Source organism: Chlamydotis macqueenii, chromosome 7, assembly GCF_036417535.1.
Source record: "Chlamydotis macqueenii isolate bChlMac1 chromosome 7, bChlMac1.mat, whole genome shotgun sequence".
Classification (NCBI taxonomy): domain Eukaryota; kingdom Metazoa; phylum Chordata; class Aves; order Otidiformes; family Otididae; genus Chlamydotis; species Chlamydotis macqueenii.
This window is the reverse complement of record NC_141562.1, coordinates 5603629-5629506: the sequence shown is the minus strand read 5'-3', so window position 1 is coordinate 5629506 and position 25878 is coordinate 5603629. Positions and strand designations below refer to the sequence as shown.

The 25878-nt window shown below is 40.1% G+C and overlaps 1 protein-coding gene across 4 annotated transcripts in view; it reads left to right on the top strand.

Annotated features, from left to right (window-relative positions):
- RASGEF1A (RasGEF domain family member 1A) overlaps positions 1–25878 on the top strand; it is a 166986-nt gene that overhangs the window by 118035 nt on the left and 23073 nt on the right. For 2 of the 4 annotated variants that reach the window (XM_086752476.1, XM_086752474.1), the window contains exon 3: positions 25494–25673. The exons of 1 other annotated variant lie outside the window; for it this stretch is intronic. In XM_086752476.1, coding sequence (XP_086608602.1) covers positions 25494–25673 — 180 coding nt within the window. Of the gene's footprint in view, positions 1–22806; positions 22910–25493; positions 25674–25878 lie in introns of those variants that run through there. One more of the 4 variants, XM_086752475.1, reaches the window with a different exon arrangement.

Genomic DNA, 25878 nt, shown 5'->3' with positions numbered 1-25878 from the left:
ATGTGATTACAAAAATGGGCAATTCAAAATAAAATATAAAACCATTACAGAGGACTGAAGTGAAAGTGTTTTGCTTAGAATACATATAAAGCCAGTGACTACTGCTTTCTAATTTGTGAAACCAATTTCAGAACCTTCCCACTGAAACAGAAGAAGTTACCACCCTTTCAATATAGATGACATGTTAGAGGAGTTGAAAATCTAATACATGTATAAATAGTGCACTTGAAGGTTATTAAAATAACTGTTTGATGGTTGAAGCATAAGTAAGGACCTCTAGTTTCAACCTTTAGCTGCAATCATAATGGAGTTAGATGACCCTTTGTCCCACAGCCACCCTTGCACAAGCCCTTGCACAACTCCTCTCCTGTCCTAAGACGACACAGATCAACCTTGCTGTCACATCCCATTAGAAGCAGAGCTGATAAAATGTACTGGGATTCCAAGGTGACATAGCTTCTTTCATTACCTTTGTCACGATATTGATCAGATTAGGTCTGAAGTCCTTCTTTGGCCGGCTACTGACCCATCACATCTCCTGGGAAATTCTGCAGAGTGGGAAACAAAATTGAAATGACTGGAACAATAGAAATATTCAAGATGGTTACAGCTCATGGGAGCTGTAGATGTGACAAGTGCTGATTTTTACTAACTACGCATCCTAATCCATTAATTCCAAATTTGATTACTAAATATTACATAATCTTCTTCATGATAGTTAGCCTTTGGGAGCTTCATAGAATGAAAAGAACACACCAAATATTTCTACTTCTTTCACTGAGGTAAATAACAATAACACGGTCAAAGTGCTGTCTAGCTCATTCTACCCATCAAAAATTTAAAGAGTAAATAAAGGCACGTAGGTTTGTTCTCTGTGGAGCCTTATATCAATTGTCTTCTGCAGTACATTTAGTTTTAGATATTGCACTGCATGCAGGATTGCTGATGATATCTAAAGTCAGAAAACTGTGCAACTGAGCCATATGGCATGCAGCTAATCATAGCAGTCGGTAGGTAAAGCCCCTATACCCGTTACTACATTTTCAACATGCTGTACTTCCTGGAATTAAACACTTCTGATATAACACATGCACTTCATTAATGTAGCCTTTGCATGTGACAGATCTGACAGTTCTGAAGGCACAAAAGACTACTCTGAATTGCTAAAAACATTTTTTGATTCAGACAGAATGGAGGCTAGAGAGATTTTTTTTTTCCTTTTTAAGCATAAGGTCATTTTTTCCTTTTTCACACGTGGGCTACTTATACAAATACCATCAGTAGGCACATCTGAACTACAAGGAGCCTGAGCAATAAGTTCAAGTAAATGTCACTCCTTTTCCTCTATGCCTTTACCTCCCACGTATAACACCCACTCCTCTGACAGCACCAAAACTATGGTTTGATTTTTTCCCTTCTTCCAAGTGTTCCCTCCTCCTCCTTATCTTCACACAGCTTTGCAAAATACGATAGCTAAACAATTAGCATCCTATAAGTAAAATAAACGTTCCTATTTGCGGTAGGGAAATTGTAATTATCTTTCACACTCAGTAACGCCACCCAAGACAAGATGACACACACTATGATAGCCTGAGAACCACAAGCTCTCATGAAATTTTAGCTTCCAAGTTTTCTTCTTGTATGCTTCAAAGGATAGAGCAACAAGGAGCAGAATAAAAATTGTGTATTTCATTCTATTTAGCATAACAGAGCACTGCATCTAGATTTTGTATTTATATTTCCATGGGACCAGAAAAAGAAAAAACAACATATAAAGAGGGGAGGGAGAAAAAAAGGAGGGGAAAAAAATGACATTTGGGATTTTCTTCTACATAAAATGGTATTATCTGAGTGTACCTATGAAAATACACATTCCAGATTGCTACTTTGACCCTTTTCACAACTGCTAAACTAACTTTCTTCAAAATTAAGTCCAAGAAATTATTTCACCTTGTTCTGAAACTGGTCATGCTTTTTTTCCACTCAGGAAAAAAAAAAAAAAAAAAAGGAGTAGAATTTCTCTTAATATAATCTTAGCTTTTTTAAAATAGAAAATTTTTGTATATTACTGAAGGATTTGACAGGGTAATTAACGTCCATTGAAAAAGACTTTAAAAATGAAGGAGGAGCACGGAAAGAACAATAATTGATTATGGATTCAGTTTAATTAAACTTGCCTTAAATATGCTTTAGGATACTTAAATTGAAAGAGATTCATCTGTCTAGAGCCATAAAGATTACTCCAAGCCTCCAAGAAACCCAGACAATGTATCTTCACGCTTTGCAGAATCTTGCCTGTAGGTTACTACTCCACAGACTTCAATTAAGATTCAGTAACAGCTTTTACATCCAAAAACTATGATTTGCACCATGAGAATGTGAAAGAACCGATCTTCTGAGGATTGCCTGAGAACAGTGGATTGTTTTTAAAGCTTTAAGGGCTGAAAACGTTGGGGGGAAAATTTCAAACAAAATTAGATTTTTCCTTGGAAGGGTACAGGTCACATCGCAAAGAAAAATGTTTAGAAGATGCTTTCCTGAATTGTCAAACAATATTCTCTAATTACATTTCACTTATACCATTGCTCATACCATTAAAATAAAAGTGGTACAGCAGCTGCACCCCTCACACACTACAAAATAACGAAATCCTGAGCACAAACCAAAAGAAAAAAGTGACCATTCCTCAATGTCATAATATACAACTTTTTTTTTTTTAAACACAGCCATTTATTTTTGCCCAAAATAGATCACACAAACCTAAGAGAACATTTGTCTTGAAACTCTTTGTTCATATTAACATGGGAAGTGCCTTTCCTTCTTAGAATAAAGTAGTACGCCGTATGCATCCATGGTGAAAATAATTTTTTACAAGTTTTAAATGGCTTTAATGCTTTAAAGCCAAAGATTACGGCACACTCTTCTTGGCCTTGTCCCATTTCCTCTTTCCCATCTCTTCATCCTCTTTTCTGCATTCTCTCCCTACATGTAATACTTTCCCAGCTGATCTGTGTGTCCCACTGTTCCCCCCAGCACGTACCTGCTCCCTGCCTTGCTCCCTTCTCCAGGCTGATCCAGTCATGCAGCCCAGCTGTCCTTTGTAGCATTCCTAATTACATTCCTCTCCTATCAATTGCTGGCCTCTTCAGCACTATTGCTGACTTTAGTTACCAGGATCAGAATTCATTCCTATCCCCTGCTTCTCTTCACCCTCCATCATCATCTGATCTAAACAGAGATGTGCTTGACCCACACACAGAAGCCTTCACAAATCTCCATCTCTGTCAACTGGTAGTTTGTAATCCAGAAAGAAAAAAATTAGCTGAAGGCTGGGAGTTCTTGCAGTGGTAGATCACAGACTGCAAGAGCAATGGACTTGACATAGTTGGTTTTGTTTGATCGTTTCTGTCTCATTCCACTACAAGAATAGAAAGCTCAGACCCTAACTCAGCTGGCTCTCAGCAGCATGAATTTGCTACTTTGCAAACTTCAGAAGATGGGAAAAAGACAGTGGAGATGCAAAAAGTAATGTCACTCCTTTGGACTATGCACAGCTTGCTTGTGCCTGGGTGAATGTTTCAGCCAGTCTAAGGTGTCAAAGTGTCCCCTGCCCGCGCTCCCTTCTCACCTGCAGAGAGCGAGCTTGCAAGTCAAGTTTAAAGAGTACTGCAGAGCATGGAAAAAGAAGTGCACAGGAACCCACTTCTTTGAAATTGCTGACACTTTGGAGGATGAAAGAAGCTTGAAATCTCCAGGGCTCCAGCCTCACAGGCACTAAAAAAAAAAAAAAAAACACCTCACAAAACCCTAAAAAGAAAAATTGTCTATCTCTGTATTTAGAAGTTTATATATTTAAGTCCCTTGAGGAAGGAAATAGGTTAGGAAACCGACAGTGAAAAATATCAGATTGAAAATAAGTCTGATTTTCTAATATAAGTTTTAATTATTTTTTTAAAATAAAATAAAAATAATCTGCAGAAGCAATATCAATACAATTTAGCTGCCAAAGGGTAAGAAGTTAGGAAAATACAGGCTAGGAATAGTCTGGCCAAAATTTAATTTGCTTTCAGGGACTGTGTGTGTTTATCATCAGCAATAGGTATCCCATTGCAGTTTTTGCCACCAACAGAAATGAACGTTACTTTTTTTTTTCATGCAAGTAACAGACTGTCTTACAATACAGAGTAACTGCATCCTACTGTAAGTCCCTCAGTAATACACACAACCATTTCAGCCAATCTGGATTTTTGAGAATAAACTAGAATAGCCATAACACCATGAAGGCTATCATTATTTATCTCATATGCTGATGATGTCTGCAGAGGTAACACTGAATAACACATGGCTAGCTTTGATAATCATTTGAAATGACAAGACAGTCTGCACTGCTTGTAGAGAAGGGAGATGGGCAAGTTAGGCTAGCAAAGCAGCAGCCAAACGCAGTGACTTGATGTGCTCCCAGGGACCCCAGAGATAACTGGAGCCATAGAGACTATGGACAAAGGAGAGCAATTGCCAGGTTTCTCTGACTTCTGCTGTGGAGCATCTGTATGTGTTTCAGGACTACCAAAAAGATGGTAGTACTGAATGCTTCCAAATTATACCAGAATCTAGTTTGGACACATTGTTTTATATTACCTTCTGCCACATCTTTTGAACTTGCTTTTGCCACAGAAAAAAAAAAACGCCCTGGAAACAGTGTTTGCATACTTAAATGAGATAAGGAACTGGTATCCCCTTGCGATTTTCATTTCTGAAGGTCTTAAAGTGAGGATGCACAGTAAATAAATAGCATAAGTTTAAAGAATGGACTGTAAGCAACTACAGCTTTGCCTCTTGCAAAACCATAGCCAGTGTGATTAATGGTTCAGGAATTTAATATTAAAGTGCAATAGCTTTCCCTGTAGACTGGTGACACCCAGGAGAAGAGAGAATGAGAACATGAAATTTGATTTGCATATTCTAAATAAATAAATAAATAAATATCTTAATTTAGACCTCTACAAAAGCATCATCTTCCTCTTCTGATCATGAATTAAACAAGAAAAAAAGGTAAATAAAGAAGTCAGGCAGTCTTTAAGTTTATGAAAGAAAGGGAGAATCTGCATGAAGAAGTCCTCCCTTGCAATGAATAATAAAAAATTGATGGGCATTACATCTGCTCAGCACCTTCCAGTACTGTGACTCAGAACTGCACGGTAAAAGCTGTACACACTGCTAACAGCTCCTTTGTTAAAGGGTTGTGCGTGCTAAACAAATGGAGAATTGTCAGTGGACTGAGTAAAGAAAGTTTTAGAGTTTCAATTACTGCTGGGCAAATATAACATCTCAAACTTTTGGGATTGTGAAGCTCGCCCTAACTACTTGGTACATTCTCACCATTCAGACCAAGAAATATTAATTAGGCATTTGATGGCTGACCTTAATTTGTTAGGGAATAGCAGGCTACTCACTTGTTAAAGAATATAGGAAAATAATTTTAAAAATAAGATTAAAGGCAGAGTAGACACACAGGCAATATAAATCAGCACTAAAGCATTGCCCCAGGCAGAGGTGCCCTTGCCAGACTTTCCCCCTTACCGATGGGCTTGGTAAGGTGGGCTCTTGCCCAAGGCTGCCTTTCCCACTCTTCCGTGACGGCAAGCTCATATTTCACCACAACTTTAGCAACTCTTCTGCACCATAGTCCCTGATTAATGCCCTGACCCTTAGCTCCTTAACCGCAGCAGCAACAAAACAGAAGGTAAAGGCTCAGAGCCCGAAACTTTAAATTGGTTTAAGCAAGGACCTTCCCATGTGGCAACTGTGGGACTTGCAGAGTTGTTTATGTGAATAACTAGAGGCCTGGTTTTACCCTCCTCAGCCTTTTCTGAAATCTAGTAGCAATAAAAAAGTGAATAGGTAACTGATCCAACACAACCTTAAATACTTCAAAGGATTGCATTCTTTGCCTACCTGAAAATCCAGAGCGGCTCATGTAACAATAAACAAGCTTTTAATCAATTCTAAAATAATAAGAATACAGAAGATAGATGACAGTAAGATTTAATTTTGTTTCTATTGGGCAGAATTTAAAAGCGCCTGGATGCTCCTCTCTTAGAAAACTGAAATAGGAACACAAGGTTGAAATAAACAGCTCCTGGCCACAGCTGCAGGGAACCGAGCAGTCCCTGAAATGTTCTCCTGCCACTGGCTGTGGGCACAGCACAGTTTTTATCACTGCAAGGAGCTTTAGCTTCACCTAAGAGTTTTGTTCTTCACAGTAAGCCTAACTGGAAAACCCCTGAGAAAAGCCAACCACCATTGCACCACAGGGGCTCAAACAGTCCCTGTGCTTCTGGAGGGGGAAGCCAAGCAAGGCTGCAAAATGCAAGTCAAATGTTCAGATGAAACCTGGGGCTTGGGAAGAAGGAGGTGACCAGAGGAGCCCACCTGGGCTCTCCTTCCTATGTGTGTGACCCAGGGTGGCTACTTCCACTTCTGCCTTCCTCAGTTGCCCCACTTCAGTGGGGCCGGGGACTGCTGCCCAGATGCCTCCCCACTGCCTGGTTTTGGCACAGTGGCACGAGGGGGCCTCAAGTCACTCCTGCAGCACGCAGGCATACACACACACCAGCTGGTGATAGGTGTCTTGCAAGAATTAAACTGGAGTTTCAGTGGCTTGTTTGAAGTACAAGGGAATGCTAGCTACATTTCAAAGCAACGCTAGTGCCAAGCAATGAGAGAGGAAGAGTTTTATACTTTAAAAGTTTTGATTTCTTGGTTTTTCAAAAGGCAGAAAGCAGCAAGTAGGACTGTGAGGCTGCACAGCTGGCTGGGAAGCACCAGGGCATGGTGCTTGTTGGGGAGGCTGAGCTCCCCAGGCAGGAGAGAGGGGTGCAGCAGAAACCCCAGGAGCCTGGTGAGAGGAGCAGTTGGAGGTCACAGCCTAAGCACCGTCCCGGCAAGCAGCACCTCCCTTCCCCAATTTGAAATGACGGCAAGGAAAGACACGGCTGTGCTTGCTAGTACTGAAACAAGCCTGGAGAGCAGAAGTGAACGCTTCCCGTCTGCTGCGTAGGCTGCTACGGAGCGTGCCAGCAGGCACTCGGCTGAACAGCTGGAGGAGTAGGCACTGGCAGGAGCACAAATATGTAGCCTGAAGGATATTCACCACTGACACTAGGAACAACCGATCTGCTGTTCGTGTGCCAGTGACTGAGTCACAACACACTGGCACTCTGTTTGGCAGATTTTACAGTTGCTTGCTGCAGTGATGTGCTTTGCAAAACACCAGCATCCTAACTTACTGCTACAGCACTACTGACCTCCGCTTGGGATACCTCCCCCTCTGCGTTCTGATCCCATTATTTTCAATCCTCAATTAAGTTACTTTAGGCACAGAAAAAAAAAAAAAAAAAACCACAACCCAACACTGGGAATAGAAGAAGGAGGAAACTTAGTTGGTCATGCCTATAATCTTGCAGCTATATCAGTAATTCCAATTACAAATTATTCTTTTACATGATTGTCAGACAGAGAAAGGTGCTGCCAGCACTTCATAGCCTGGTTCTGAACACTCACAATATCTACTTAAATTAGCAAGCAATCAGCACCCCCAGCAATTAACATCACATACACAGTACTCCAGTTATGCGTTCTCTAGTTGTTCTTTTCTCCCATGGAAATCTTTACTGCACAAGGCTTGTTTTGACAAGTTATCTGTTTTTTTTTTTAATTCAAGAATTCTAGGTACTTTTCACTCAGATTTTCAGTTTCAGTTAGTCACTGTATCCTCAAGGTCTATGTACTATCAACATAAAATAACAGAGCTCAACAATAAAAAATTTATTTCCTATTTCTTATGTATTATGACTTTCTCCTGACTCTACCAGCGAAATTACAGAAGATTTTTCACTATCAGTTATGCATTAATAGAAAAAGATAACACTTGAAGTGGAATGGATCTAAAGACCAACAGAATTTTGCCAACTCAGTCTGAATTTTGGCCATAATTGTTTGCATATTACAATGAGAACCAAAACTGCCTGATATCAAAGACAGCATCAAAACCCTAACCAATACTCAGCTACGTTGAATCTATGAAGCATGCATTTCTTATCAATTCCCATTCCTTTTCAACTCACATTCCTTCACACAAAGCACCCTTCCCTCATACTTTTTACAAGCAAAGTCATTTATGTTTACATGTTTACATAGTCATTATGTTTACATAGCAGGAATGCTACCAAAACAAAGTATGATGTAAGAGACCAGTGACACACGATGTCTTTTCTCACTGGTTTCTCTCTCATTGACAGTAACTATTCCTCTAACATCATAGACCTAGCATAGACACAGACATAGTAAAAAATTCATTTCTGAAAGAATGACAAAGAATGTCTATTTCTGACAATATGTGGAATGAAGATATACAATTCCTGATGTGGTGGGGTGTTGAGGTTGTATAGAATTAGTAAAAAAAAAAACCTCAGCTAATAAAATCTACCAAGCCAAGCAGGTATCACGCTAGGTTAATGAGGTTTTCACCAAACCTGAGCTAAGTTTCAGGAGCTAAGGATGATTTTAGCATTTTAGGTGGTAATGTAGTTTGGACCAAAAAAAAAAAGACAACAGCATCTGTTCCGGTGGAGCTTTGCATTTGAATTTCCAGGGTTTGTTCAAACCCCTATAAACTCAAAACAAAACTTAGTTGGTGTGAACTGAAACAAGAGATCTGAGTGAAAAAAAACCCTGAATGGAAACCACGAAGCCTGAGAATCAAAACCAATGTTTGGACATGCACTCTGCAGCTGCCTAGCAAGACTGACACAAATGTTAGTTTTCCTTGCATATAATTTTAAGTCCAAATAATTTTTTTTCACTGAAACCAAGGGTTTGGAGGACAGGGAAAGGAGGGAACTAATTTGAAATGGCATCTCCTAATGCACAAATAAAGATCAGAAACCTCAGGACCTACTTGTGCAGGAGCAGGGAAATTACCTTTGCACATTTGGTTTTCAAGAGATGATGAAAAGAGAGAAATGGAACTGTGGCCACAGGGGGGAAATTTATGAGAAATGCAAGTTGTGTGGTTCAGGCAGCTTCAGGGAGTGCTGAAAGATTTCAGAAGGTGGACAGATTCCTTTCTCATTAATGAAGGGGCCCTGACTCTAGATCCGCTGAACTCAGTCCGAGTAGAAAGCCATTCAGCTCTCCCCTTTGATTGAAAGCATGAGCCTGTTACTTATGAGCTCTTGGTAGCTTTCCTTTTTAATAGGAGGTTGGGGGAAGGGGGAAGAAGATGGATGGAGGAGGGGAAGGAAAAGATGGGTAGCAAAAAAAAAAAGCTGGTAGCTGAACATGGGACTTCAAGGGATTTACAGGACAGGCCTTTGGGGAAAGGCTAAAGCTTACAAGGTAAGAGATGCCTTCCCTGGGCTGATTTTATCTTTCCTTGCTATACACCGACATGTTAAGAAGAAAACTTCTCTGCATCTTCAGTCCAGCCTTACCTTCCTACTTTCTCATAGCCTTATCAAATTATTTATTCTGCTAGCATGGAACAAAAAAAAAAAAAAAAAAAGCTGATTTTCAGGGATTTTTTTTTTTTTTCTGGTGGATACAATCTGTATTTGAGTAATGCTGAATAAAAATCCTGATCATCTTTACTGCTGCAACAGGGAACATGCAGCTTGCTGTTCTAAATTGTATGCAGCTACAAGCTCTCGTCAGACTTTGTGTGGGCTTGAAATGTTCTTTACAGCTCAAAGCTAAACACAGATCATCACTAAAATAATATGAAAGATTATGTTGGGACATTTGCTGTAACTGTACAGGATCAGTCCTCAAAGCAATCATAAATGTGAGCAGATTACTTAGCTCAGTTTTGAGAACTCTATTGCCAGCTAGCTGTTTCTGTTAAAGGTTGCCTTTTTATATAGGAGGGGGGAAGGGGGGGAAGGAAAAAAAAAAGATATTAAAAATACAGTTGAAAGAAATTCATACATACTGCAAATGCCTGTGGTAGGTACTTGCTTGTAGGTAAAGGGCAATACACAGCAATAGTGTGTCTAAGCCTTGATGTGTACTTAAAGGGACAGAACCTAAACTTCTGTTCAGACAATTTGGGCAAAAGTGCCTTTAGGGAATTTTAAGATACTTACGCATTTAAAAAGCTTAAATAAAAAAGTAATATGAAATATCATTATAAATTATTATGGCACCAGTGTAAGTGCACTTACTTTTTAATGTGAATTGTAAAATACCAGATTTTCAAGACCTGATTGATGCTTTTAAAAGATTTATGTATTAGTAATAGTTGAATAAGTGTTTAAATCTTTCAAAAGCAATTTAGTTACAGAAAATACTTTAAACTCACTCACTTGTAACCAAATCTGTTGAAGCAAGAAGTCTTCAGCTGTTTCATTATTTGGACCAATCCACAGCTGTAACTTCTAGGAATGGCTATTTTGTTCCTCAAAGGCAAACTCCAGATTATTTTATCCTATTTTGACATTCCAGAGCACTTCTCAGACCAAAGTTCACGCATCCAACTGAGGATATGATTTTATTTGTATGCATAAAATCAGGCATGAATTTACCTGTAAGATTCCTAGTTAGCGCATAACACTGCACTAACTTTCCGAGCACTCTCAGACAAGACTTTCAAATAAAATCCAAACTATTAACAACTGGATCTGTCTGGCCATATAGATGCATGTGCATTCAGGATCTAGTCCAAAGTCTGATAAAATTCAAAATCTGATAAAATGAAAAATGGTGCGTAATTTATACAAAAGCAAAATATACCACAGAAAAATTAGAGCTATCACCTTGAAAACTATTTGACTATAGTGGACTTGTTAAACATACTTCCTTTTAATTTTTAACTACTTCAATATTTCAAAAATCAATTGCAAAAGACCTCACTTTTGGTAAATTATGAAACTAAAGTTCTAAGAAGGAATAAATAAACCTACCTAATTAATAACTGATATCTAAAAACAGGTAGGTGACTTCTAAGTAAACTATCTGACTGCCCAACAGACATAGTATAAATCATTCTTCAAGAGGGAGAAATTTATTATTTTTTTTTAATCAACATTTTCTATTTATTCATCAACAATATAAAAAGAAAAATTGAAAGGTGCAGAGAAGTGATCCACTTATAAAGCAACGAACTAGATTTTCAGTCACAGGTACTAATCTTGCTGGTGTCTATGGCTGCCCAAATCCAGTTCAAACTGTATTTTGCTCATTTTTATCTGTTGGAAGGAAGATATCACAGCCATTTGTAGTCTTGTAATAACTTTTATTATCTTCTAAACCAAGCAGACATCTTGGTAGGAAACTGAATGGGCAACTTCAGGATAAATCTATTTACTACTATGTGTATTGACTTGTATTGATCAGATTCAAACCAGCTGCAAAGCAAAGCGGTTCAAGCAGCACTCTTTAGCCCAGAGATAAACCCTGCTCTCCTCATCCTCATCAAAGTCTCAGATACTCAGCATATCTCATATTCTTGCAGGACCAGTCCCTGTGTCTCTGTACATTCTCAGTTTCTTAGGAAACAGGTGTGATTTCAAGCCATAAACTTGCTGTGCACTAAGGGCTAATTCAGCAAAATAGGACCTTGCACCCTGCATCCTCCCAAGCAGTATGCAATAAAATACCCAGCAAATCCCACTACTCGAACAGCAAGCATCCTCTGATTCTCACTGCACTCCTCACCAGTTTCTCCTCCATTTTGATTAAGTTTGGAGAGGGGAAGGAGGAAACAGGTATGAAAAGAAGAAAAGCACTTAAAGGATACCTAGGATATCTGGAAGTGTTGATGATTTCTGTATAACAGTCTTGCAACAAAGGGAAAGGACTGATTTTTTTTTTTCTTTCAGTGTTACCTAATTAATCTTTACTTGGGGCTTTATCTAAAACCTACTGAAGTCACTTAGATTAGTTCTGTTGGCTCAAATGAGTTTTGTGCTAAGACCCAGATCTGCAGCAGTGGACGTGATAAGCTATGGCACCCTTTCTATAAAATCATGATGAATTAATCATCATTTATTTCTGAAAAAAAAAAAGAATGGAAAGTGTCCCTATATCACTAGCAAACCAATATTCCTCACTCCTTAAAACACACACATAGATATACCACAAGAACAATGCGCATTGCTGACTTGATGCTCTTTGATGTGTGAACATACAAGACAATTGGAGATATTCCAATTATCTCCAGTTCAAAGTTAGGCCAAAATTAGAAGCAGTTATGAATAATGTATTAGGTTTTAGTAGAAACAGCAAGGCTGAGCAGAATAAAGATGAAAGTTTAGCTTAGCTGTGAACATGTGAAACAGGTAAGCAACACTGCTTCCTTAAACAGACATGTTGGAATTACACATCCTCAGAAGTTCAATTAACAAAACATATGTCAAAACAGAGTTTTATGACAAGTCATAAATTGCTTTAAAATGCACTTCTGATCTTTTCAGGATAACATTAGAAGCCTAACTTTTCTATGAAGCTTCCTCTAACTTCTTTTTGAGGCTTTTTAGAAGAAATCACCACGTCAAAACCTTTGTCACTTACCAGAGCAGCCTAGAAGTTGGTTCCCGGTCAAAAGATGCATTTTGGAAGGTTCATTAGCCAACACATAGGTCAACACACTGGCCTCAATCCTCAAAGGGTGCCAAGCAGCCCATTTCAATTCATTTCAGAAGGCCTACCAATTTCATGAAAATCTAGCATTTCAGTTAAGGAATAAATGACTTCCAAGTAGTAATGCTTCTAGCTGGATAAGCTATTCTTGCTTGGATGGCTGTATTACATTCCAGATAAAGATGACTAATGGGCATTCCAGCATTGTCTTATATTGCTACAATTCTATTTTATTTTGTAGATTTTGTGAAAAATATTTGATCTCAGAAGATTATCATGATAGTGCAGTTTGTAAGAATGAGAAGATACATACAGCTACTTCTTCAGTTTTTGCACTCTTAGAGACCTTTTTTTTCCATTATCTACCTTGTCTTTTCATAGTTCTTTGTAACTGTGGGCAACCTAAAGTAAGCCTTTCCAGTAAGACAATGGCTGGCACTTGGGCACAGCACCTTGTTATTGACAGTTTGACAAGAATAACTAACAACAGGCAAGAGAAGATTTTTCATGGTTTGTGCATGAACTTATCTGTACCGTTATTTAGATGCCCTTGTTGAAATCCTGCATTGCCTTCCTTCACTGACTTCAGTTTAAGTTTGCTTGTGTTTTGCACACCATAAAAATGAAGTGACTGTTATAAAGCAATCCCGTATCCTCTAGATTTTCAGTAGCAGTAAACAAGCTTTAGCAACAACAAAAAAATTATGTCACTCAATAGACTCACTGAAAACTACAAAACAATAAAGCACACATTTCAATAAATTTATAGAACGTATGTTATAGAAGTTAATTATGTACTAGCTATTATGAATTATTGTCTTCTATCTCATTCAATGCCAGCGCAATTCTAGGCTTTCATTTACTTCAGAAAATAACTACCAATAAAAAGCATTAGCATATACAGTGCTTTTTGTTTTACAATTACAATTCCATTTCCTAGAACCAACTGCTCCACTTGAACAAACCCTTCTTTAGTTCAACAGATGTAGGTGTGAGAGAGGGGTAGGCATTTCACTTTGTCTACCAAGAACATACAGCAGGATTGTGCTCAACTTACAACAGAGATGTTTAAAATACCAACACTTGAGTGCCTCTATAGTCTCAAATTTCTCCTGCATCACCCAGTTTTTATGTCAGTGAAACAGCAGATCCAATAAAGAACACAAAAGTAGGAACAATGTGATTTTTCCCCATTCTGGACTGGTCTTGCATCAAAGCAGAATATAACAAGAAATTCCTCAGCCTACTTATCTCAGTGATGCAATACAGACTGGTGTGTAATCATGGGAGAATTTTGTCTATAATGTTCAACATTATGCTTATAATCATTCTTGGAACAACAGAAAATTACAAAGCATAGTGTCTTCGGTTAGACAGAGAACTCTCCTGATTAACATGCATCTATAAAACACATTGAACACACACAATAAAGCATTTTTAAATCTCACTGATTAAAATTAGGCTAGACTTCATTAATGAATTTGAAAAAATAGTTATTTAAGTAACTTAATGCATTTACAACACTTCATGTGAGCCAAGTTGTGTATTTTACTTCAGGATTAGGTGGCCTGATTTCCTTTTAGTTAAACCTATAGCACAACTACATCCCAGTGGGATGTCTTGTAAATTCAGGATTTCGAGCTCATCTTTGCCATGTGCGTATCCTGTGGGAGCCACAAATGAGAAAAGAGAAAGTTATACAATTCTTATAAGGAATTAGTTTCCTACACAAGACATAAAAAAAATATTAAATTTTCAGTGAAAATTCTCAAATTATCAACCAGTAGTGCACCACAGTTAAGTCATTACGATTAAATAGCTGCATTTGAAGACAAGGCACTTCGAATTTGTTTTCCTGCATACAGAACTCACAGAAATGTAAGAGTACTACCTGACCAAAACTCCCATATGATTACAAAAGTTAAGGACATTGTGGTTATGAATAGGCTGCCCAGGAAATCAGCTGTGACATTGAAGGCTTTTACTTTTAAACCAGAAGCTCAAACCTCACACAGACAGCAGGTAACTGTGTATCAGCTCAGGACACACACTGACACCAGGGAGAGATGAGGAAGGGAGAAAAAAAAAAAAAAAAAACCCATCCTTTCACTCTTCCTATCCAAAGTAATTCAATTTTTTTTTTCTTTTTATTGTTATGTAATACATGTGTATACATACGAGCACAAGCTTTACACAACATTTTACATTTTGCACATATAGCAATGCCAGTTTGTTTCAAAAATTAGTGGAGAGAAAACTACATGAGAGTTGACTATATTTTCTCCAACAAGTGGAGGCCATTCTTCTGAGCAACACTTAATTTTTTATTACATTTATTTTCACTGCAGCCATTTCTTGCAGATTGCTATTTGTTTCACAAACCTAGCCTATATCTCTCTATAGCTCCTCTTCTCAGATATACCCACAATCTGGACCCACTTCTATCTTGTGTAGCTCTGGAGAAAAAGGCAGGTCAGAAAGCAGGAAATACAGGGAAAATAGCATCAACCATGGGATCACGCTGTGAATCCCACAGAGATTAAAGATTTCTGAGCTTTAGTTCCCAAATCTTTCACCAACATGACTATTTATTTTAGGGAGTTTTGGCATCCCTACACAAATGAAAATATATATATTTTTTTTTAAAGCAAACACAGATAAGTTTTTTAAGTCTCCAGACCTGAGCTAAGAGTAAACCAGGCTCTGGCCGTTGTATGCACAGCTTTTGCAGACCCAAGAACCTAGTCTAATGGGGAACACAAGCACGCACAGAAAGAAACAAGCTTCCTCTGGGGAAACATTATCAGCTTTAGGTTTCCCACAAGTTAGTGCCTGGGGAATCCCCTTTGAAGTCGCTAGCTGATGTGACCTGTTTCATACCACTGGAGCGAGGCAAACAGCAGCAGTAAGGTTGAAACCCAGAAACATTAGAACATACAGGGACCTTCAATTCACTATATTTGGTTTATACTGTTTGATTCTCCCTCTTCTGATAAGAAGTGGTGAGGGGAAGAATAAAAATTGTAACATCTAAGTAAAATAATAAAACAGCCTCCCTAAATGGTGTTTAATATTGGCACAATGAACTTGAAAAAGGCAGAGAAAAGGCTGACAAATTCAATAATTATTATCCTACTGACATCAAAATAACCAAGTATTCCAAAATAAAGATATATTCAAATGGGAATTACTGCAAATTGGTATCCTGTGATATAGCTAGCCTTCAGATGAGTGCCAGTCCTAAATGGCAAAGCCAAAAAGGTCAAGGCGCACATTGTTTTTTCACTCTCAGTTATTTGAATTGTGACTTGATCAATATGGAACACAGGGAAAATAAAAGTTCCAGGAAGACACAAGATCTATTTTATTTGTAGTTTACTTACAAGTATTTCCTTATACAGATATTGCTATAAAGGGTTGGGCCGAAGTAGCTCAGTCATGTTAAATCTTTGACTGATTTATGTCAAGATGCTTTTGCAAAACAGAGCACTAAGTAATTTTGTTCAGTTAATTTCACCGCCATACTGGTAGCTCACTGAAATGTGGTGTTTTGTTTTGGTTTGGTTTTTTTTACTTTCTACATTTATGCATATATAGCAGGGGGTTTGTTCACCTGCATATTATTCCTCAGCTTAATCTAGTGCAAATCTGACCATATAGGGTTATCGTGTTTCAGTGTTTCATGTTCAATAGTTTAGGCTTGGATAGTCTGAGGCTGTGTCTTAAGACATTTAAGATAGGATAAATATACATATGTATAAGACAATATCCTATATTCTCTGCTACTCGGCATCAACGCAATATATATTTGTTTATTCACTATGTTTGTAATATGATAGTGCAAGTCCTTCCCAAGTAGCTCAAACTACGCTGAAGCACACTGTAGCTGATAGTCTCATCTATACGCACATTTCTAAGAAGGCTTAGGGGCTCATCCATCTGTTCGCTAGCTATTGCTGTTCATCAAAATGCTTTCTTAAAAGTAAATTAGTTCTTGAATACTTAATTTGGCAACAACTTCTTGCTAAAACTAAACCATATTTAAATTTATTTTCTCAATACTTCTCTATAGCTTTTACTCAAGATATTGTTGAGACTAGCATACCTTGATTCTATTCCAAATAAAGTCCTTAGAATTAAACCAACAGTTGTTAACTGCCCTGTAAACTGAGTAGATTTTAGCCCACTCTAAAATTTCCGTACTAATTGCTGCTGAAGTTCTTGACTGTGTCAGCAAAAAGAATCCAAGCAATAGATGTGTACAGGAACCTAATTACTTGCAGTAATTCAGGTAAGACAGGTACATCACATGTTTAATATAAATTTGTTTGTATACTGGTACAGCTGCAAGTGAGTTCCTGCAAATGAGCTCATCAGCCCAGCATTTCTCACCATCAAATGTAAAACCAAAGAGATTGAAAACAAGGAAAAAACCAAATTGATCCCATCACTATCCTTAACGAATCTTCTAAAATACCTGTGGGAATGCTAACAATGTTGCTGTCATAGTTTCTGCAAAAGCAAACAGAAGGTTGAATAGTCAGACCAGCAATTTTGATCTGCTAATTGTCATGCCCTGAAGCTTATAACACTAAAAATAAACTTCTTTTTGTTGAGCTGGTTAAAAGAAATAGCAACCCACGTGCATTTACAAAAATACCATATCAAGAAGATTGACATCAGCAGACATGCAGATTTTTCTTCCCCTGGGCATCAAATTGCTGATGTACGTAACATGCTCCCTTCTTGGCATAATTGATTCTCACTTTCTGCACGGTGGCACATTCTTGGAATAGCTGGTGCTGCAGCAAGCATGAATATGCAAGCGAAGGACACACTAGCTAGAATAAAACCAGAACTCCTTCATCTTGAACCCAAGCTTGAACTCAATTTAAAGTAGAGTATCAGTTGCTTTCAAATATGCAGCTTAAAAAGATCATAAATAAAATAAAAAGAGTGCATATTACATTAACATACCTCTGTTCTTCAACTTTATAGTGAAAATCAGACCAAAGCACAAGCATTAAAACTATCTTTGTTAATGGGCAGAAAACTGCCCTCTCTTGGAAAACAAGACATGAGAAACAGTGAGCAGACTCCATCATCTCTAGAAAACCTATAACATGAATAAGAATGGAAAAAAATCTACAACTGTAGTAGAAGCAGCTGTTCCACTACACCCTGATTGCCTAAATTGTCATTTATGCATGGCAAGTTGTAGCAGCTCCTTGAAGCAGAGCAGGCTAAGCCAACTATCTTTTTCTGAGATCTTTTCCTTTCACTCACTCTCTGATTAGCTCTCCCCTCCATTTAAATGACCTGAGGTCATCAGACCCCTGTAAGATGTTTCTCTTGCTAGTCATTGATTCAAAGGAAGACTAACACTCCTTTTTATTTGGGGTTTGGTTTTTTTTTGTTTGTTTGTTTTGTTTTGTTTTCCAAACCTGATTCATCCAAAATAATCAAGAATATAATAAGGACACTCGTGATATATTAGTGTTGTTTCCCAACTGGATGTACCTTAAATCTCAATTAGCAGGCAAGCTAATTCCTAAAGACTACAGAAATCTACAACTGAAGTACCTGTGAAAATCAGGAACCAAACTGACTACTGGTTAACTTCTTCAGGCACCTGTGCCAAAATAACCATTAAAATCTTAGTCACTAGTTAACAGCCACAAACCAGTATCACAGACAATTTGTGTCAGATGAGGTTAAATCTCCTAGTTTGGCAGAGGCACAAAAACCTGGAGATTAACACCATAACCTCTCTAAATCCTAGGGAAGTGCTTTCCTTTCAATTAAAGGGGGAGCTACAGCACTGAGCATCAGTGAAAGATTACTGAGCAGTTTGAACCTAGTTATTCTCAGTGGTGTTACGGGGCTGACCTTATGCCAGTGAAAATATAATTTGCTCCACAGAAACGTAACTGAATTGTCACAACCAGTTTTCCCTTTCAGGTAGAACTGAAAACAGGTATAGCGATGAACCACAGTTTAAGTTGTTCTTATAGTTTCAGCTTGGTTTGCTCTGAAAATTGCTAGATATCTCAAGGGTAGAGCTGGTCAAGACCTCTTCAGCAAAACATTTTAAAAATGGAAAATGCCATTTTCCAACTACAACATTCACTGGCTCTGACAAAACTATTATGTGGAAAGATTCATCATGTCCTAGGTCAGAGAGAGAGACAAAGGCATGGTCAATAATAACGACAGACTGGTGGTTAGAGCATTCAACCTCACTTCAAGTCTCAACCTTAAATAAATAAATAAATAGATAAATCTTTGCTCAGTTCAGAACCACAATTTGAAACTCTTTTCTCCCACTCCCATCTGCTGCCAAGTTATTAATGTGCCATCATTTTATTCTGCAGCACGAATCTCTGAAATTTAGAAATCTTCAAATTCATCTAAAAGTGGTTTGAGAACAGCTTTCGAATCTTAAAATCTGTATGCAACAAGGAAATCTGGAACATCTGTGCAGCCCTACAAATAAGACTAAAAATATAATGTTCCCTAAAGATATTTGCCTGAGGCTTTGAAGCTCTACCTACATTCTGCTTCTTAAATTATAGACACTTACAAATGCTCCACACTAGCTTGTGTCCATGCAAAAACCCCATCTGAGGCCCCTGTTGTTACTGCTTATGGAGTTACACGCACTAACACCTTCCAAAATGCAAAACCCAGAGTACACTGCTGTAACTTTACTTGTAAAGGAGATTTTACCTTGTAAAGGAGAGTAAACCAAAATGGTTTCCAGAATTGTACTGCTCCGTGGATATAATGTACTACTGGGAGAGAATATAACACGCAAATACGGTGACCATACATAGCCTGACCAACGAGTGACTTGAGTAGCTTGATAATGAAAGCTCCAATTACAGCATTTCTAGGAGAGTCTCTTTATCCTTGAGGTTATAGTCTCAGATCCGTGTTAATGCCACCTGTAATTACTTCCTTATTTAAGTACAGTTCTGTTTTAAACATAGAGACAGGCACATTCATGTAAGTTGTTTCCAAAATACTGTTTTCTAAGACCACAGAAAAAAACCTCAAGTTTCTTCTTCCCTGACTCTCACAATCTAACTTTGTAATCTTCACTCTCAAATCAATTCCTCCTTCACTTCAACCCTTTTTTTCTTTGCTAATATTCTTTAATTTCACCAAGGTACTGACCAGCAACTTTCCACCTAAGAGGAGAGGTTATCATACTAGGAAATTTTGTTCAAATACAGTAAAACAAAGACTTACCATCCAAATATAGAAACATACAAAGTTAAGCACAACAGTGCGAAAACATCCTTATCAACATCTCACAGACAAATACTGAGGCACAGTGGGACTAAACAATTTGTCCAGCAAGTCGGCAGCACAAGCAGGAATAGAATACAAATACTGCAAATGCCACTCCAGTTCATTAATCATAAGATAACAAAACATATTATACTGATGTTAGCTGGTATAAGGGAGGCTGAAGCAACCTTCAGGGTGGAGACAGTCATAGCAGGACTGCTGCTGACTCACTCTGCAGTGAGATACTCCTCAGACCAGCTGGATTGAACCACAGCAGTGTTGCCTCAAAAGCAAGCTACAGAACAAGTACAGGCTCTGCTGATTAAGCTTGCTCCAGGGTCCGCCCACCAGTGAGATGAGGCAATGCCTAACAAAAACATCTTCAAAATGCAACCAATTTGATGAGAAATAGAACTTGCATAACTACAAAAACAATTAGACCTTAGAGAACTTCTGTATCGACAGACTTCAGCACTCGGAATATAGATAGCTAAAGGTCATCATCCACACTTTACAGAAAGAGAAACAGAAATAAAAGAATAACATGATTCATCTGTTACATGCTATATGAGCTGAATTTAGGTCTTCTGCTTATCTGATTTATAAAAGTTATCTTTCCAGCAGCATCCTGAGACTACACAATACAGTGCCCCCCGAACTAAGCATCATGTATGCTATAAAAGGAAAAAAAATACTTTTTTTCCTTGACCTTGCTTTTCTCTAACACACATCCCAACGTTTGTATACCCATACATAGGTATGTATTAAACAAGAAATATACGCACACACACTGTCCCTTTATATATACATACAAAAAAAAAAATCTAAACAGAATCTGCTGGACTGCAGAACAGAGGAGCATGGAAAAACACTTTGATATGGTGCCAATAATCACAACATAAGGAACTGCAGAGAACAGGGTAAGTCTCAGCCATTTGTTTCTACGTATATTAATTTGGATTTTGTCCAACTATGGCAAGAATCAGCTCCTACACAATCTGTACTCTGGGGAAGAAGTACAGTCTGTTGGCTATTCCCAACCCTTGGTGGAAACACTAGGTGCTCCTCACAGTGCCTGTTGTGTGGTGGTGTGAAACAGGTCTTTTCCTGTAGACCAGAGTACAGATCAGACTCTCTGAGAAGACCTGTGCCTGGCTAGTACAGCTTTCCTTAACTCTGTTAGAACATTTCTAAATTCCTACATTTCTTCATTGCAATAACAGGATAGATCTAACTTCTGAGGTCAAAACTCCCCAAAACCCAAACAAACTAAAAAAACAGGGATTGTTTTTACAACAGATTGAATACATGAATGGAGCTCAATTACCTTGATATGTTTTTCTAACATGAATGGACATATGCTTCCACAGGTCCCAGCAAATGTTTGAGTAAGGTGGGAGGACAGATTAGCATAAAAACAGGATGAGATTCGATTTTTTTTTTTTACACATTTATTTTCAGGTTTGCTAGTATTTTGCTAGTATTGTTCTTAGCTGTAAATATTCAATGAGCTATTAAAAGGTGTTAATAGCCTTCAGAAAAAAAAATATTACCATATTTATTGTACAGTGTTAGTCTACAAATTTCTACCTCTTGCTTTTTATAAACTTTTACAAAGATTCTAAAGATGTTTGAGTAAGACTTGACAGAACTTGTCCTTCACCCTCCTCTAGTACGACGTACTAACATCCCAAAATGGTACGTCAGCAGGCCAGACTGCTGCCTTCAAGGCTCACACACCGCCTGGGACTTCCTTGGGGTGCAAGGCAGGCAGCGTGCTGTAGCTGAGGAACACCTCAGAAGGAACAAGTATCAGACCTGCTGCAATACCTGCGCACTCGAAGGGTTGTGGAGTACGGCAAGAGAGGGGAGCGAGAGCAGGAGAAAAGCAGACTGGGCAGGGAAGGGAGGGACTGACTCTTCAAGTTGTCGTTTAAGAGGAAAAAACTCATTTTGCATAGGCAAAAATAAACTCTGTAGAAGATCTGTTTTGATTCCGACACTGAGAAGAAATTTTGTAGGTAAGCGGTAAAGATGAAAAGTAGCTACAAATATTTTTAAAGTCATTGCTCTTTTAGGATGGATGACGGAACCTGTCTTCAAATATAGGACTGAGATGTGCAAAAGTGATTGTATTCCTTGCGCTCTTGAGTACAGGCACGGTCCCAAATCTGTTCGCCCTGCCCACCCGGCTGGACTAGCACGCTTACTTCCAGAAAGGCTTTTCCCACGTTAATCCCCGTGGAAACCAGTGAAGCCTTCTGCTGCGTATCCAAACAGGGCCATTACGTAAAGGAGGCTAATAGCGAAATTAATGAATGTCTGGAGACAATGGGGCAAACACCAAAACATCCCAGTTCCAGTAAAGTGAGACACAGGACGGGGAAAAGATGCGGGGAAAGACGGCCGCCCTCAGTCGCTCCCGGGTACGGGTGAGGGGGTTTGCGGGGCCGCTGATTGTGCCCACGGAGCCTTTCCACGGAAGGCAGGACAGACGCGCACCCATGCCTGCCTGTGCGACGGTGGGGGCGGCTCCCGCCCCAGGTGAGCGGCGTGGGCTGCGTGGGACAGGGACCAACTCCGGGCCGGGTCGGGCGGCGTCCGCGCTGCTGCCGTGATGACGGCGGCTGCTACCACGCGCGCCGGCGTCCACAGCGGCACAGGGAGCAGCGCGTGCCGGCTCTCCTGGGCCGCGTCACGCACAGGGACACACGCGTCGCCCCCCGCGCGCGTCCTCCACCCCCCCCACAGCCGCCCCCGCGCCGTTGACTCGGCTCCGTTTGAACCGGCCACGCTCGCGCTCAGCCAACAGGGCGCCGCGCTGGGCCCTGACGTCACGGGCGGCGGGAGCGGAGCGGAGCGGGGCCGAGCCGCCGCAGCTCCGCCACGGGCGGGCAGAGCTGTCACAGCCGCGGGGCCGCCGGCGCTGCCGCCCCTGCCCACGCGTATGTACACGTCGCCCAGGAAAATGAGGGTAAGCGCGGCGGGCCGGTCGCTGCCGTCGTGACCTCCCCACGCCATGTGCGGGCTCCGTGGTACCGAGGGGTAATACCCCATTAACCGGAGGGACGGGGGGGTTCGCCTCGGAACTTCCCCCGCGGCGGAGCCAGCGCCCCGCACGCCGGGGCCGGAGCTCGGCGGACGCCATTCCCCGCGGCCAACAGCGGCGGAGCGGGCGGGGAGGGGGGCGCAGGGGGCGGCAGGTGCTGCCCGAGGGCACCGGCTGCGGGGGGGAGGGGAAGGGAGGTGTGTGCCTGGGGGGCTCTGCGAGTTCCCGAGAGCCGTGCGGGCTGCGGGGGCTGCTCACGGAGGTGTATGGGGGGCTGCCCCCCGCCCCCCCAGCGCGGGTCCCCTGGCCGTTCCCGGGAGCTGGGAGCCGGCAGCCCCGCTGGGAGAGCCGGGGCTCCCTTCGGGCCTTGGCAGCGCGGCAGGGAGCTACAGGCTGCTCCCGTGAAAGGGGTCTTTAAAAACAGAACTGGTACAGCAACGAGCGTGTTAGAGGAGTTTGAAACACTTGACGGCAGAAACGGGATGCGTTTCCTCCTCCCGCACCTTCCCGTGGGTGCGCCGTGGGTGTGCACTGCCCTGAAAGCCCGGAGCAGCTCCGCAGGCTGAGGCAGAAGTGCCCCTCAGAGCCTGCCCTGCCCGAGAAGCAGCTTTCGGCTCTACTGCTATGGACCTTAAAAGGGAAAAACACCCAAATTACTGGCGAGTTGCATAGTACGCATAGCAAAGCTGGCTGCTTCATCATATGCTCCAGTGATCTGTCAGATTGCTGTGTGCTGCAAACCTTAGGCCTAACAGATAAATCTGTGAAATACTGAGCAGCCTTAATGCCTCTTTGTGCAGAATCATAATTTTTCATTTATTTTGATATGCCATTAAATCTTGCTTTTTCCGTTTTATTTGAGTCTACGTCCTGAACTTCTGAAAGCAAACTCCCCACCCCAGAGTAGTCTCCCTGGTCGCTATTAAAGAGCGGCTATATTTTGACTTACAGAAAATTACACTTCTCTTGTATCTGTACGACATATGAATAGGTATCGGTCTTCTGGTTAAAGCCACAAAACGGTTCTACTTATCAGCCTGATATAGGAGATCTGTCACCCTGATGAACAAGTATTGTTAATACTGATATTTTTTCCTTACCAATGCACCTAGAATTCATCAGAGCTTAAAACCAGAGCAATATTTTGTATCGCAGGTTGTAAACACAAATGATCACTTGAGAGAGTTTCAGAGGAAGAATGTGCCTTGCATTAAAATACAACAAAGTACAGTTTGCTCTGCAGTTGTTTCCACTGCTACAAAAAAAAAAAAAAGAGAAACCCCCAAAAAACCACACAACCAAACAAAACACCCCTTATAGCATTTTAAGTTTTCAGTTCTCAAACTAGTTTTTGAAAAATTGCTAAAGAGAACGAGAGGACTTATGTCCTTAGGACAGGAGTGCAGTTAGAAACAGCTGTCAGTTTAAAGGCAGGGTGACGGCCTAATCCCTTTTATCTACAGAAATGCTTTTCCAAGTGCGACATTATCGTGTTTGTTTCATAGAGGTCGAGACAGCAGCTGAAGAGTTAACCCTGCCTTCTTTTCACTTTACCTTCTGCACAGCCTTAACTGTTTCAGCAGCCAGGGGGAACTGTTTTGATACTGATATTTTCAACCGTTAAGTACAGTAGCAGGATGTTTTGTTTAGCTTTCTGCATCTATTTAAGCTGTAGCCAGTTTAAAACAAACAAACAACCCCCCCATAGTTTACTCACAGTTGGTAACTGCGGTATACCGATACAGCTCGTGGCCAAGGGGAGGGAGGGAGGGAGGGAAAAAAACACCTTCCCGTGGTTTTTCTGTTGTGACAGCAAGTTTGTTTCTTAAGCAAGAATCTCCAAAGAGGCTGTTATTAGAGTTGTATATTACAGTATATGTCACAGCATTCAGTTGCACCCAGTTCATGGTTTTGTGCAACCAAAAAAAAAAAAAAAAAAAAGGCAATTTTGTTCAGACAGTATGTCCCCCCCACTGTTTCCAGTAATACCTAAGTACAGGAGAAGATGCACTTCTGTCGACAGCTGGATTACATCTAGCTACAGAAGTGGTGAAGGATTTATCATCACAAGTCAAGTATTTTGGCCAAAGATCTGACTTCAAAAAGTGTAAAGAGAGGGACCTTAAAGCACAGAATTTTTTGTTTGTTTGTTTGTTCAGTAAGCCACTACTGAAGTACCTTTGAAATTCACAAAGCATTGTGCATTTCTATCCCTGTATGGTTTTATGCATAAAGAGCCAAGGGAAAACTGGGGAGAGAGGAGAAATTCAAGTAAAGTAAAGAAAATTCTTAGAGCTTCTGCATCGACAGCCTTAGTGACATAGTTCAAAGTGCATTTCAAGCCAGCTTACAGATGTGAGACTGCTTGGATCCAGAACTTAGCTCAAATACCCAGGTTGCATTCAGTCTAATATGTAATTGTGTTTAATGTATACCTCTATAAAACCCACACATAAAGCATCCTGAAAGAAAGCTTAACCCTCTTTTTTTCTTTTTGCCACTTCTGCAGGAAACTATGCCCCAGACACCAATATTTTCCAGCATGCTTGGTTCCAGTTGTAGTGGACAAGTGCAGCCAGATATGGGAGACAGGTGCGTGGACCCTGTTTATCAAGATGGGAACCTTGTTTCTGGATCACTGGAGGCTTTGATAGAGCGCCTGGTGCCCACCATGGATTATTATCCAGATGTAAGTAGCTGCAGAAGGGTTTTGGTTTTTTTCTTCCCATGATTTTCCTGCATTAGTATCTGGATTGGTGCTTCCTCAAGAAATTTTACCTCCATTTGATTCAAGATTAAGATGTAGACTAAAGATGCATTTATTTTACTTGCAATATTCATTCACTAAAGATGTTGCTCAATAGGGATATTCTCTTTTCCGTTTTTAAATGTGA